The sequence below is a fragment of the Colletotrichum fioriniae genome, assembly GCF_027942845.1.
Source record: "Colletotrichum fioriniae strain IMI 355084 chromosome Unknown scaffold_9, whole genome shotgun sequence".
Classification (NCBI taxonomy): Eukaryota; Fungi; Ascomycota; class Sordariomycetes; order Glomerellales; family Glomerellaceae; genus Colletotrichum; species Colletotrichum fioriniae.
The window spans coordinates 1419356-1432197 of record NW_027076845.1 but is presented as its reverse complement, the minus strand read 5'-3'; the positions used below and the strand labels follow the sequence as shown (position 1 = coordinate 1432197).

The 12842-nt window shown below is 57.4% G+C and overlaps 3 protein-coding genes across 3 annotated transcripts; 1 reads left to right on the top strand and 2 right to left on the bottom strand.

The window, feature by feature from the left end:
* Window positions 1-312: 312 nt before the first annotated feature.
* N0V96_007841 (uncharacterized protein) lies at window positions 313-2460 on the bottom strand (the record flags this gene model as incomplete). Its single annotated transcript, XM_065758145.1, has 4 exons — window positions 313-1424; window positions 1471-1825; window positions 1931-2164; window positions 2371-2460. 4 exons carry the CDS (start codon window positions 2458-2460, stop codon window positions 313-315), a joined length of 1791 nt encoding a protein of 596 aa, XP_065613287.1.
* A 1396-nt stretch (window positions 2461-3856) lies between these two features.
* On the bottom strand, window positions 3857-5626 carry N0V96_007840 (uncharacterized protein; the record flags this gene model as incomplete). The annotated part of the gene is made up of 1 exon (XM_065758144.1): window positions 3857-5626. One exon carries the CDS (start codon window positions 5624-5626, stop codon window positions 3857-3859), a length of 1770 nt encoding a protein of 589 aa, XP_065613286.1.
* Window positions 5627-10855: 5229 nt separating this feature from the next.
* N0V96_007839 (uncharacterized protein) lies at window positions 10856-12762 on the top strand (the record flags this gene model as incomplete). Its single annotated transcript, XM_053196468.2, has 3 exons — window positions 10856-11101; window positions 11206-11306; window positions 11412-12762. The coding sequence occupies 3 exons, from the start codon at window positions 10856-10858 to the stop codon at window positions 12760-12762; spliced, it is 1698 nt and encodes a 565-aa protein (XP_053046119.2).
* Between the last annotated feature and the right edge of the window lie 80 nt (window positions 12763-12842).

The window sequence follows — 12842 nt, the reverse complement described above, 5'->3', positions numbered from 1 at the left end:
GCCGAAATTGCAAAGCACCGGAGATTGCAGTCAGAACAAAACAACTTTTGATTTGTACAATTAGGTAATTGGTTGTGGAAAGTATTGTTATGGGGGACGATGAATCAATTACCAACAGCGGAAGTGATGGATGATAGGGAAAAGCGGAAGTTGTGTTGAGGGAGCATCAAAACAAACATTGACATTTGATGAGTTTGACGCCGAGACACTTTTTGCATGGAATGCCTTTCCGGTAACGATCGCTTGCTTGCCTGCTGGCTTAGGCATGTGAGGTAAGGTTATACAGGATCAGTCAGAACAGAGACTGTTTCCCTAAATGACTCTCCAAATGGCACCGGCTCTCTGGGTATCTCTGCCGCGGCCGTCGTCTCCCTCCCTGTTCATCTTCTTGATCCACTCGTTCTCCCTCTCCACCGCCGCGGCCTCGATGTCTTCCATGACGGCCAGCTCGTCGAGCATGTCCCTGACGAGACTACTGCACCCATCCAACATGCGCTTCAGGCTCGATGCTTGCGCAGTAGCGTCAGTACCAGCACCAGCACCAGCAGCCGCGTCCTCGTCATCATCGCCGCCATACTCTAGCTCCCTCAGCTGCGCATCCCACCCCTCGAGACGCCTCACCAGCGCCGCGGCCTCTTCTTTCCATCGCGCGTCGAGGCCGCCGCCGAAACGGACGTCTGCGCTATCGTCTAGGAGGGCGGAGGGGTCGGCGCCGTCTTCTGCGCGGGCGCGGGCGGCTTCGAGGTCGGCGAGGGAAGAGGCCCAGCGCTCGAAGGTGCGGACGAGGCGGTGGTGTTTGCCGCCTGGGCTGTCGAGGGACCAGAGGGATGTGAGGAGGGCGTCTAGGCGCTGGATGCGATCTTCTAGCGGTAAGGGTGATGATGATGATGATGTCGGTCTGCCGCCGGTAGATGGAGTTGCCCCCCAGCTTTGTAGGGCAGCGAGGTTACGGCGCTCCGCGGCGTCGGATTCCAAGGTCACGAGGCTTCTTGCGGAGGCCGCGAGGTCGGCGTGGCGCGCGGCGAGTTTGGAGCGGGCGCTGGCGTGCCATTGGGACGTGACCTGTGGCAGGTCGCGGTGGAGGAGGTGGAGCTGGAGGAGCTCTGTTTGGAGGCGGGACGTCTCTGCCGTGAGGGCGATGTTGGCGGGGAGTTTTGACGGGGATGGGGCGGCGAGGTAGGTCGCTGTCAGGGGCTTTGGTGCGAGGGATTTGGCGGGCGAGTAGTGCTGTTGGAGGGTCGAGAAGGCTGGCCGGAGGACTGGTTTTGTGGTTCTGGGTGGTGAGGTTGGGGAGGGGTGTCGTTGTTGCGCTTGTTGGCGGGCGAGGTGTGGCGGTGCTGCTTGGTGGGACGGTGGTGGTTTTTGAGGTTGTTTTAGGGGCTGGCGGGGTGGTGGTGGTGCTGTTGTTGTGCTGCCTGCTCGGGCTGTGCGTGTTGATGTTGTGGTTGTTGTGGAGGAGAGGGAGGATACGGATGGTTTCGAAGAAAGGCGGTCTGTTGCGGAGGGTGGACGGGACCTCGTGGTCGTGGATGCTGTTGAAGATGGGTAGGAAGACGTGGGAGGCGCCCCGTAGAGGGACGTCGGGCGTGATCTCGGTGCAGGGCCAGCGGCCCCGGAAGACGATGTCTGGCTCGGGGGTCGGAGAACGGTGGTGTTGTTCAGGGTTGCGACGCTCTTTGCGCGCGCGTGGCCCTTTGTCGGGCTTCCAGCCCCTGCTGCTGTCGAAGTCGTCGCTGTTACGCCGGCGCGTCTTGAGGATGGTAGACCGCCCGAGGTGGTCGGTCTCGCTGTCGTCGGCGTCGACGGTCCGGAGCCAGCCGCGGTTCTACCTGCTGCAGTAGCAGTGGATGACGAGACAAGGCTGAGGTTGCTCGTCGAAGCGTTTGCGGGGTATCGTGTCCGTGTCAGGCCCGGTTCCCTGGTCGAAGACGTCCTTGTGAGGCCCGAGAGCGCGCTTGTCCTGCTTAAAGGGGCGCTCGTTGGTCCCGAGCTGGTTGATCCTCCTCCCCCTCCAGCACCTGCCGCCACATCTCTCTGCCTTGTCGACGTCGATGTTGTCGCGGAAGCTGGTTGGCGCGTGGAGGAGCTCCTGCTTAGCAACGACGATAAGGGGTTCGGCCTCTTTTTCTTGGGCGCTTCGGAGGCGGTTGTGGCCGTCACCGTGCTGTTCACGATGCTAGCGCCGGAGACGGTGCGTGTTGTGGGACGTGTTGCGGCGAGGGATCTGGGCGCGGGGAGTCTGCTTGGGGAGACGGGACGGTGTGATGCGGGCGCCGACGCTGATGGCGCTCCTCCTCCTCCTCCTCCTCCTCCTCCTGCGGTCGAGCTCGCGGGGCCTCTGGCTGCTGTGATCGAAGCCGAGGAGGATACGGAGATTGTGGTGGTCGTCGGGGGCAGATCGGTTGAGGAGCCCTGCGTCGGCTTCCGCAGGGAGCGGGTGCGGGCTAGCGATGAGGACATGACTACGCCGGGGTCTCTGGGGTGTGTGTGGTGATCATGCGGTTCGGGGGGTCGGCGGTTCTCTCCCGATACTCGATGGTGTGGTCTCGGCACGAGTCGCGACTGGGTTTCGAGGTTCTCTGCGCGGACCCCGCGCGCGCGGTCGGCTGTTCGGTCGATTGATGGGTAAGGGAAAGAGTCATCAATGTGAGATTGATGAGGGTCGTAGTGAAATCGGTGGGTATCTTCGCCAGAGGGCCGCAGGGTTCGCGATGTTGATGTTGAATTGTTGATATTCGACGTCAGGGGCCGCGCCGTACGGTTTCTTTGCGGTGTGGGGGTTGCTGGGGCCCGGGCGGCGGTGGGGGGCCGATGATGGGTGAGGATCAGGATCAGGTTCAGATGGGAGTTTATGGTAAGATAGCAGTATACTTACCAAATATCAGAAAATGCAGCAAAGATCAAAGGATTGCGGTAACGGGCTGGTCTACCCGCCGCCCTGCAGGACTCCAGGAGTCTTCTAGCGCCGGCGCTTGGGTCACCTCGACTCCAACGTCGTCGGGCTGAGCCGAATAGTGGCACCCCGTCTGTTCGCGAATCTCAGCTGGTCAATTTTTTTTTTCCTCCTTTTTTTTTTCCTCCGATGAGACCCCTCCCTGCCAGTCCATATGGATACTTCTTAACATCCCTCGCGTGTCCGCCAACGCGATGCAGCAATTTCCGGTGCATCCGATAAATAACTCAACGTGCCTGATTGCTCTTCGCTGAAAGTCGTGCCCCGACACACACTTGCAGATGGGCGAGTCGAGGAATTAGTTCCCGCGCGCCTTTGCTTTGTTACACGGAGTGTTGCGCTTCTCGTTGGTGTGTCCCTGGATTTTGGGACATATGTAGCAACACAGTTCACCGCATATACGAGCTTGAAGATTTTTATTTTCAATTGTTCTGTTTTTGAAAAAAAGAGTAGTCGGGGTTTCAGTGCCGGCTCTCTGAGAGCCTACCCTTCCCAAATCTGGAGTTAACCTGTCTTTCCCCATTTGCCTGTATTGTCTTTTCTCGTTATGAAGCTTCGTTTTCGTATGCTCAGAGCTTGCATCAAGCAAGTAGTAGTAGTAATCCCTTCCAACAAACAAGAAAAAATGTGCGCGTGACCCTTTCCCCCCCTTTTCCTAGGGGCCACGACTTCCTATACACAAACATTGGTATCTTGGGGCGAGAAGGGGTATCAACCAATCGACCTCTCTCTATCTAATCCCGCAATGCAGAAAGTTAACCTTTCCCCCCGTATTGACGAAATCCGTGAAAGTCCGGCCGCCGGGGAGAATGTTGAAAAACCGCTTGGAAGTGAAATGACCATGTGATTTCCCTATGCCAAGCAAACAAGAAAAGAATTGGAAAATGTGGAATTCGAAAGCAATCAGGCTGTAACTGATTGCTGGTTCTGGTGCTGTTGTTGAGCGTCTGTACGCTGCTCTTCCTTCTCGGAGGCCTCAATGCCAGCAGCCGTGGGAGGGCGCTCCTGGGAGCCGCCGCTCTGCGGGTTGCCCTCCAAGTGAGCCATAAGCTTCCGGAGGTCTCTGCGGTTGCTGTTGAAGATTTGCAGGCAGGAGGCACACATGCGTACGTAGCAGAACTGGCACTTGTAACGGTCCTCGGTATCGGCCTTGCCGCACGTCTGGCAGGTGAGGGCGTAGTTGCGGTTGCGAGTTCGGTCCATGGTGCGGTGCTTGACATAGCAGTCGAGCATGCTCTCCTTCAAGGGCAGAGCCTTGTAGATCATGCCGGGGCTGGGAGGCTCCGAACCCTGCATGGGGAAGAACGACGCGCGAGGGTCGGCAGGCGGCAGGTCCTTGACCTTGAGCTCGCGGTACTCGACGGGTTCTTGGTTGGGGCGCTGATCTCTCGAGGCAGGTCGCATATCTCCCTGCGCGAATCCGGGTGCCGGCGCATAGGGCACATACTCCCGCTGCTGCTGCTGCTGCTGCTGCTGCTGCTTATTGGGTGCGGCCCGAGGCGGCAGCTGGTTCTGAGGATCGGGGCTAACGGGGCTGACTGCAAAATCTCTCGTGATGGTCGGGGGAGCCTCGCTGCTGGTGACAGGCCCATCCGCGCGCATTTGAGGCAAGCTTTGAGCGTTGTGTAAGTTGCGCGCTGTGACCGCCTTGCGGGGAATAGGAGGCTTGGACTCGTTCGATTGCTCGCGGCCAGGCTCGGGAGAGGAAGCGGGAGAGACGGGCGACACGATTGTTTCGACAACCGGCGTTTTGACATCTTCCTTCTCATAGTCGGGAGTCGGCAGGCGTTGGGTTGGCGAGAGCGCGGTGTCGCTGTGAGACGTTCCCACATTTGCGCCATCCTGTCCATCGCGCAAATGGTGAATCTTCTCCTTCAACCGCGAGACCTCCTGGCCCATGTTGTTCGTTTGAGCCGTTTGACTTTGAGAGGGAACTGGACGAATATTTCTGCCGGGAAGATTTGATGTGCTGCGAGGGGGGAATTGTTGCTGTTGGGCCGGAGGAGGAGTTGCTGTGTATGAAGATTGCGCAGTGTTTGGTTGAGAAGAAGCAGCGGTTGACCCGTGGCTGACTGTGAGATGTAGATCGGGAACCTCTATATTACGATCAGATTTTACGGATCTCCTCCTCCATAGTGGTCGCTGTTGTTGCTGAGGCGATGCTGCTGATACATAGCTTGTCGGGCTGCCAGCAGTCGGGGCGGGTGCTGAGTTGACCGGAGCGGCGCCGGCCTGCTCATTGTAGTAGGCCGGGTGAGGTGGTAGGCCCTTGTTGGATGTGAACTTTTGTGCGCCGTAGTGGTCATTGTCACCGGATGACAACGAGGTTGGTGTCAAAATCTTGTTTTCCCTTGTTCCATAATGTTCAGAGGTATATGCCTGGCTCGAGTCTCTCTGACTTGCGCTTCCATCCGGCGACATGATGAGGGATTCCCCTGAACTTCTTGAATAGGCCGAGAGCAGACTGCCGATGGAGTTCCTTTCGTCCTCGGGAGAATACTGCTGTTGCTGTTGCTGCTGCTGCTGGTTCGCTGGGGCGGTGGGCGGTGGTGCCTGCTTTGCAACTGGACGGCGAGGTATATGTACCGGGGGCAACGCTTTTGTCTCGAGAGGAGGCAGGGGAGGGAGAGACTGGCTGAGGGGTTGCGGTGGTGGAAGCGGTTTGTCTGACATGGCGAATGTTTTCGTCTTCTTAGACGGGAGGGGAGGAACGGGAGGTATCGAAGGGAGCTGCTTAGATTTGGGAAGAGATTCGGCCTTTGGAGACGGAGGGGTAGGTAGGGCTTTTGAGAAGCGGGATCTTCCCTTGCGACTGTGAGAACGGAGGAAGTCCATTTTGAACGAGGGCCCCCAGATGGCGGTGGGTTACCCTATAATTGGGATGACGGCGCAGTATTCGTACTGCGTACTCCGTTACCCCTTCCCCTTTGCTACCTTGCCTCTCTTCTCTTTGGCTTGACTGCGGATGTGGTTTTTGGTCTGCTTCGACTCTCACCAATCGGCTGGCTAGAGGAAATCACCAAGGAGGTAGGGCCAGGGGGGATCAAGGTACCGGAAGCTGACCACGGAGGGCTGGTGGGACTCGAGAACGTGGGACGAAGGAGGAATGGCGACAGGTTGATTGGAGCGATGAAGTTCGAGGAGTGGGTTTGCCTTTGCCTCGAGGTTGAGTATTTTCAGTGCCGTAGTGTTGCGATGCTAGGAGAAACAAGCATCAAGGGTCTTGAGAATTGAGGAGTAGGGAGGAGTAGACGAGGATTCCGCGACGAGAACCGCAGCATATGCCTGTAGGATAAGGAGTACCTTGGTAAGGAGAAAGAAGAAACTTGAGAGGTGTGTCCAGGAGTTGGTTGGATAAGAATGTAACTTGACGGGGTGGCAGAAGCAGAACAATGAGTGAATGACACCGGAAGAGATGGGAGACGGAAGAGAGAGTGCAGGGTAATGGGTGAGGTGGTAAGGTAGTGTACTGCGTAAGGTACCTTACTGCGTAGAGGGGGGGAGGGGTGTAAGTTCGGCGTCAAGTTTAAAGCTGGCAGCCACGGAGAACCCTGCGACGGGGCCGGGTGTCTGAACATTGACCTTTTCTTCCCTTTCTCTGTGGTTGGGAAGTTGGGAAAGTTGGGATGGGATTGACAAGGATGTCATCGATATGTTTAAGGTGGAAAGTACCTTACCTTGTGGATTGCCCACCTCGTCAGCAATGCAAAAAAGGCACTGGACCTTAGGTTAGATGTGTTCGTACCAAGAGGTAAGGAATACGCGGCGTGCCTAACTACGTGTGCGTGTCTACCACGGCATCTGCCTACCTATAAGCTACCTTACTGTGTATACTAAGGTACCTAGGTAAGCATTAAAGATCACCTCAGTAATTGGACGGAAGACATGCCGCGCGAGGTACCTTGAGTGCGTGGTCAGCAGCCAAAAGGTACTTGCCAAAGGAAAGCATCGCAATCCTTCCATTTACTTCGCGACGAAAGGCACTATTTTATTTTTGCTAGCGTGCCTGCCTGCCTGGACGACTGCGGCACCGTGGCACCACAAAGTCCGTCATTGGCTCCGTCAGACTGGATCCGGCCCCTCCCATCCCAAAGTGCGGAGCAATTAGCAGTTGCAACCCTCCTCAGCGTCCCAGCAAGCATCGGCAGCCCTGCAATGAAAAGCAGGCATTGCAAGCAGGATTCAGGAACAAGAAGACAACTTGCCGGGGTCGTTCGGGGCTGGGTTTTTCTTTGGGGGCTGGCTTGTGCGTGCACTCACTACCTTACCTATGCGTACTCCGTACACTGGCAGCACTGCTTGGCCGGCTGGGGCTGGTGGAGTGGCGGCTCGCAGATGTCCAAGGTTGACACGTCCCAATGTACCCCACCACCAATTTCAGTATGGGAATCGACTTTGACAGCTCACCCACCTCGAGGTAACCACCTCACCAGCCCACCACCATCGGCACCTGCATCATCAATCTAACTCAATCCACGGGCAACGGAGGCCGAGACGAGGCCACCTCCTCAGGCTTCAGCTGTCAATGTCAATCCCTTCCAATGCACCTTCCGGGCTGTGCTTTCTCTCCAACACTACCGATACTACGACGGGAGTCCACGCCTACGAATCACTCAGCAACACAACAGCCAGCCACTCTTCTCTAGCAATCGACCTCTTCCCGAACGCATCCATCCTTTCGAGCGAGTAGAGCCTGCATTCAAGCAACCAAAAAGCCCACCGGCTTGCGCTTTCACGCGCAAGCGGCTCCTGATTCAATCCCATCTGTAATCTTATCCTGCATGCCTCGGTCGCGGCAGCTTCGAGACATTAATCAGAGAACAAGACAGGCGTGCCTCCAACAAACCACTCGACCACCACCCCTGCCCACTCTGTCACCAATCACCACTCGTCCCCAATCCCATCTCGATTGTTAGTAGGCTGAAACAGCCCGCTGATGGAGGGGACTGCCAGTATTCGTTCGGCCCAGGCCCGTGTTTAATCACTACGGATCGCACATCCCAATGACTGAGAATGCGTCTTGTTACGAGTTGACTGTACAAGATGGGCTCCTTCCCACTCCTTCGTTCTCAACTTTTGAAGGGTTCGCCAAATGACGCCATGGCCAAATGGCTAGGCCACCCGAGTACCCAAGATGAGGTGCCTACAGGGCCCCTACGACAGGAATCCGATCTCTCTCATCCGATGATTTGTTCCGGCGTACCTGTACGACAAATCGTTTGCGGCGCGTATACGGATACGTCCTCCAGGATCCTCGTGATGGATGGCACCCTACCTGCGCCTCAGCCGCCATGCCGCGTGTTGAGGCGACATGCACCTCGTTTCGCACTTGGCTCGAGTCGGTATCGGCATCGCTACCAGAACGCTCGATTTCTTCTGTGCTACCGTGGCTACCTACCTATCCATGCTATTATATGCGCCATCACGAACGAACCCTCAAAGAAACAGAGGATTGCGCTCAAGCTAAACTACCGGCGGGCCGCCGTTTCTGCCCGCAACGCCTGTTTGCGGAATCGAGATGAACGTACTAGCATCATGGCCTGTCCAGCGAGACGTAGGACCTCATGGAATGCGCCGTTGCAGACTCGAAGCAGGGAGAACTGAGGTCACAAAAGTCACCAATCGCAGCCCACGCACCGTCTCGTTGAAGCTGAACAGAGGCCGCCGTCCAGCCACCCTCGACGTGGCAGAGGTTAAACCCGCCTGATGTCTCGCCCGTGCGTAGACGTAGCGCGACGCACGCGATTAGACTATTACGATCTCGAGCTCTAGCCTTGCAATCTGTCAACTAATTGTGTCTTCTAGACCGTGTACGATCATTGACAGCTGGTCTGCGTTCGCCGCTCGCGTTTCTAGGTCCGCCGCCATGAACGCCCATTCACAGGAAGTTGCACCGACCTGAGCCTGCCATATAGCGATCTGCATCAGGGAAGCCAACCAGACTTCAGAGCCTTATGGCTACTGGGTCGAGGGCGGAGTCACATCTCACGTTCAAATCCCCGTCCGGCATCAGAGGTATGTGGGTGCCTTGCGGCTCGCTAAGCCCAGGAGCCCGCGCTGCCCGTGTCCCCCCCGGACGAGGGATCTGTTTAGCAAAGAGGACGTGAAATCGAAGTCTGATGAACATCGGATCAAACCCCCTGAAAGCTGCGCCTGGTGTCGAAAGATTATCCTGCGGCTGCAAAACTGGCTTTATTACCGGAGCAGTGCCCCGGAAGGAACCCTACATGAGTACCTACACATCACAGCGCAATGCCCTTGTCGCTCGCAGGAACAGCAGGTTTGAGCCATTTTGAGTTCCTCGGTCATCCGAGTCTCACACGCCTGCCTCTGGGATGACCTTGCAAGCACTTCAGACCGAGGGGTGCCGTGCCTCCGCCGGGCTTCCCCTGTGGCCTGTGCCCCCCCTTGAAAGCCAGAGGGCGATGACGACAAATTGTCCAACTCCAGTCTCCCGTCTTGCAGACGCACAAAGTTGGGACGACATAAGGGGTCTGATGCGCCATGGTCACACTGCGTACCACTCTCCCATCCGTTGTTGACCTTTTGACTATTGAAAGCTTACATTCGTGAGGAGAGGTCTTGGATCGTGAGACGACATCGACTGGAACCTATTCACAGATGTGGTACAGCAGATGAGAATCGACGACGCTGGTCCAAAGTACTTCCTAAGCCATTAGGTATTCGATTCGAAGGAGACAAGCGGCCGTTTGATTGAGGAGCGACGTCCGCGGGCTTGGCACGAAAAAGGACGCATTGCAGCGGACCAACGACAAAGGCCTTGTTCCTGTTGGTCCAAGTCTAGCCCGCCCTCGAATGGTTCGCATCGCAGCATGCAGGTTACGTTCTTGCGGGAACCCGCATTGCGGACAATATAGATTAACATTAAAATGATTTTTGGGGCAGCCTTTGTGGAAGGATGGAGCAGAGACGCGACGGTTTGTTTCACACCGGCAGGATTTTTAAGATGAGATTCGATCCGTCCCCATTCCACATCATGGTGAGCTCCCTCGGTCACACCCTCACATTGGGGTTCATTGTTCGCTCTAGCCCTGCTTACCTTGCCTACTTTGCCGGCCGATTGATCTGATCAACGAGGTGACTGGTCAGTTGGTGTCCGGGAAGCTCGGGACGATTCGGTCGAAGGCCGGGCGATGTGAGGAGTTTTTCCCCTACGAGGTTATGGATTTTGGAAGCAATGAAGCGGGTGAACGGGTTGCCAAGCACACCACGCCGATTTGATCTCCGACGCCGTTACATTTCCACCTTACCGGCTAACAACCCTGGTTCCGTCAAAGTCTGGCCCCGGTGGCCGTGTCTTCGCATTCTTGTTTCTTTGGCTGCCCGTTGGCGATGAGGGTTTCGCATCGAGAACTTGATTGCAGAAAGTTTCTTTTCCAGTACGACCCGGATCCAAGTCAAATCACGAACTAGGGTTCAGACCAACATCTCTATTGCTGTCTTGACTTTTGTTTCTAGGACTCAGGATGGGAGACAATTTAAGCCAAAACGCTCTTCAGTCTCCACTCTTGAAGAGACTTTTACGATCACGTGCTTCACTGCGGGAGTGTCGTCAGAGGCGATAAGGCACGGCCTGGGCTTATCGGGCGGGCAAGCATCCGATGAGGACACCGACAGAAACGGAGCTTAACTGTATGCAGGAGGCAGATTAGCAATCCTCGTCGGCCGCAATGCGAAAGTCGGAGAGATAGCGGGGGAGAGATAGGGAAAATCGATTGACTTCATATAGGACCGGCAATTGGTAATGTCTCTCTTGTTTTTGCAGCAATTTCAACGTTTTGGCAAAAAGGGGGGGAAGACAGCCGAAGTCTCGCGAGTAATTTCCATCAACCAAAGCACAGCAGCACCACTAGTTTCGGCCGTTATTTCGTTTCAGCAAAGATGACCGGCTCCGTCAATGGCACCTCCGTTCCGACGGAGACGTCGCCGCTACTGCGCACCTCCGACTCGGAGGCGGCCAATGTCAACGGCAACGGCAACGGCAACGGCAACGGCACCGTCGACACCGGCAGTCAGCTGAACGGCGCAGCGGCCGCTACAGCCGCCACCGACGCCGATGAAAATCGGGACGGCAACCCGGAGATGGCCAAGAAGATGCACTTTCTTCTTCCGGCCGTCGGCATCGGCGTAGGTTCCACTTCAGCCCGGGCTCTTCCTCGGCGCAAGGCCTCCGGGCAGCGGCTCATGTCGACCCGTCAGAAATCGGCAGGGACTAACTGGCGTTTTTCTAGATCTATCTCTGCGCTGTTGACCAGCTGCTCACCGTGGCGACATACGCCAAGATTGGGAGCGAGCTTCATGCGCTAAATTATACGAGCTGGCTCGCGACATCGTGAGTGACGCGCCCTCCCTCATCGTCAGAGGCGGTCATTCCATCCGGCCTCGCATGTGATGTCAAAAGATGATGGAGATCAAGGTATTAACATGATGCCCGCAGCTACTACATCACTTTGACCAGCTTCCAACCCCTCTACGGCAAACTCAGCGACATCTTTGGCCGCAAAGAATGCCTCCTCTTCGCCTACACAATCTTCGCGCTCGGCTCCCTGGGCTGCGGCCTTGCCCAGTCCTTCACCCAGCTCTGCGTCGCCCGCGCCGTAGCCGGCATCGGTGGCGGCGGCATGAACAGCGTCGTTGCCATCCTCCTCAGCGACATCGTCCCGCTCCGCGACCGCGGCGTCTGGCAAGGGTACCTCAACATCATCTTCGCCGCCGGCACCTCCACCGGCGCGCCCTTGGGCGGCCTCCTCGCAGACTCAGTCGGCTGGCGCTGGTCCTTTACGGGGCAAGTCCCGCTGTGCGTGCTCGCGTTTTTGGCGGTGTACTTTGTGCTCGACGTTCCCAAGACGGACCACGCGCACTGGCGCGAAAAGGTGAGGCGCATCGACTTCCTCGGCGCCGCTACCCTCGTCGCCGCCGTAGTGGCCCTGCTCGTGGGCCTGGATTCGGGTTCCAACAACGGGTGGTCGAGCAAGCTTACCGTCGCCGCGCTGGCCGCCACGCCCGTCCTGTTCTCCGTCTTCGTCTACGTTGAGATGCGCGTCGCATCGCACCCCTTTGCGCCGGGCCACATCATCTTTGACCGCTCCCTCTTCGCGTGCTACCTCGCAAACTTCTTCGGCATCGCGGGCCACATCGCCTCCATCTTCTTCATCCCGCTCTTCTTCCAGGCCGTGCAGGGCGCCTCGGCCACCCTCGCGGGCGCCGCGCTCGTGCCGGCCATGATCACCTCCGTGACGGCGAGCGTCAGCTCCGGCTACTTTATGAAGCGGAAAGGCCGGTATTACACCCTCACGGTGCTGGCCTACGGCCTCATGGTCGTAGCGGTAGCGCCCACGGTCACGGCGCTATACTACCGGTCCTCGGCGGGCGTGGTAGGCGGCATGGCGCTGCTCGCTCTCGGCGGCGGCGCGGGCATCACGACAACGCTGGTGGCGCTGCTCGCCAACGCCGCGTCCCGGGATTCCGCGGTGGTGGTGGCGTGCTCGTACCTGTTCCGGAGCCTGGGGTCGAGCATCGGGATTAGTGTGTGCTCGTCCGTGCTGCAGCAGGTGCTGCGGACGCAGCTGGCTGCGCGGCTGAGGGACGGAGACGAGGCGAGGCGGGTGGAAGAGAGGGTTAGGGAGAGTTTGGATTACATCCGGGAGCTGCCGCCCGCTGTTGCTGGGGAGGTGAGGGCGAGTTATCAGGTTGCGACGTTGGGGGCCATGGTGCCCATGGCGACGTTGCTTGTGCTTGCTTTTGGGAGCACGTTTTTTATCAAGGAGAAGGCTTTGGGGAAGAAGTAAAGGCGTGAGGGAGAGGGGTTGAGGGAGAGGTTGTTTCCCCCTTGGGGTGGAAGTTTCACTGCGAGGTGTCGATTTGCGAT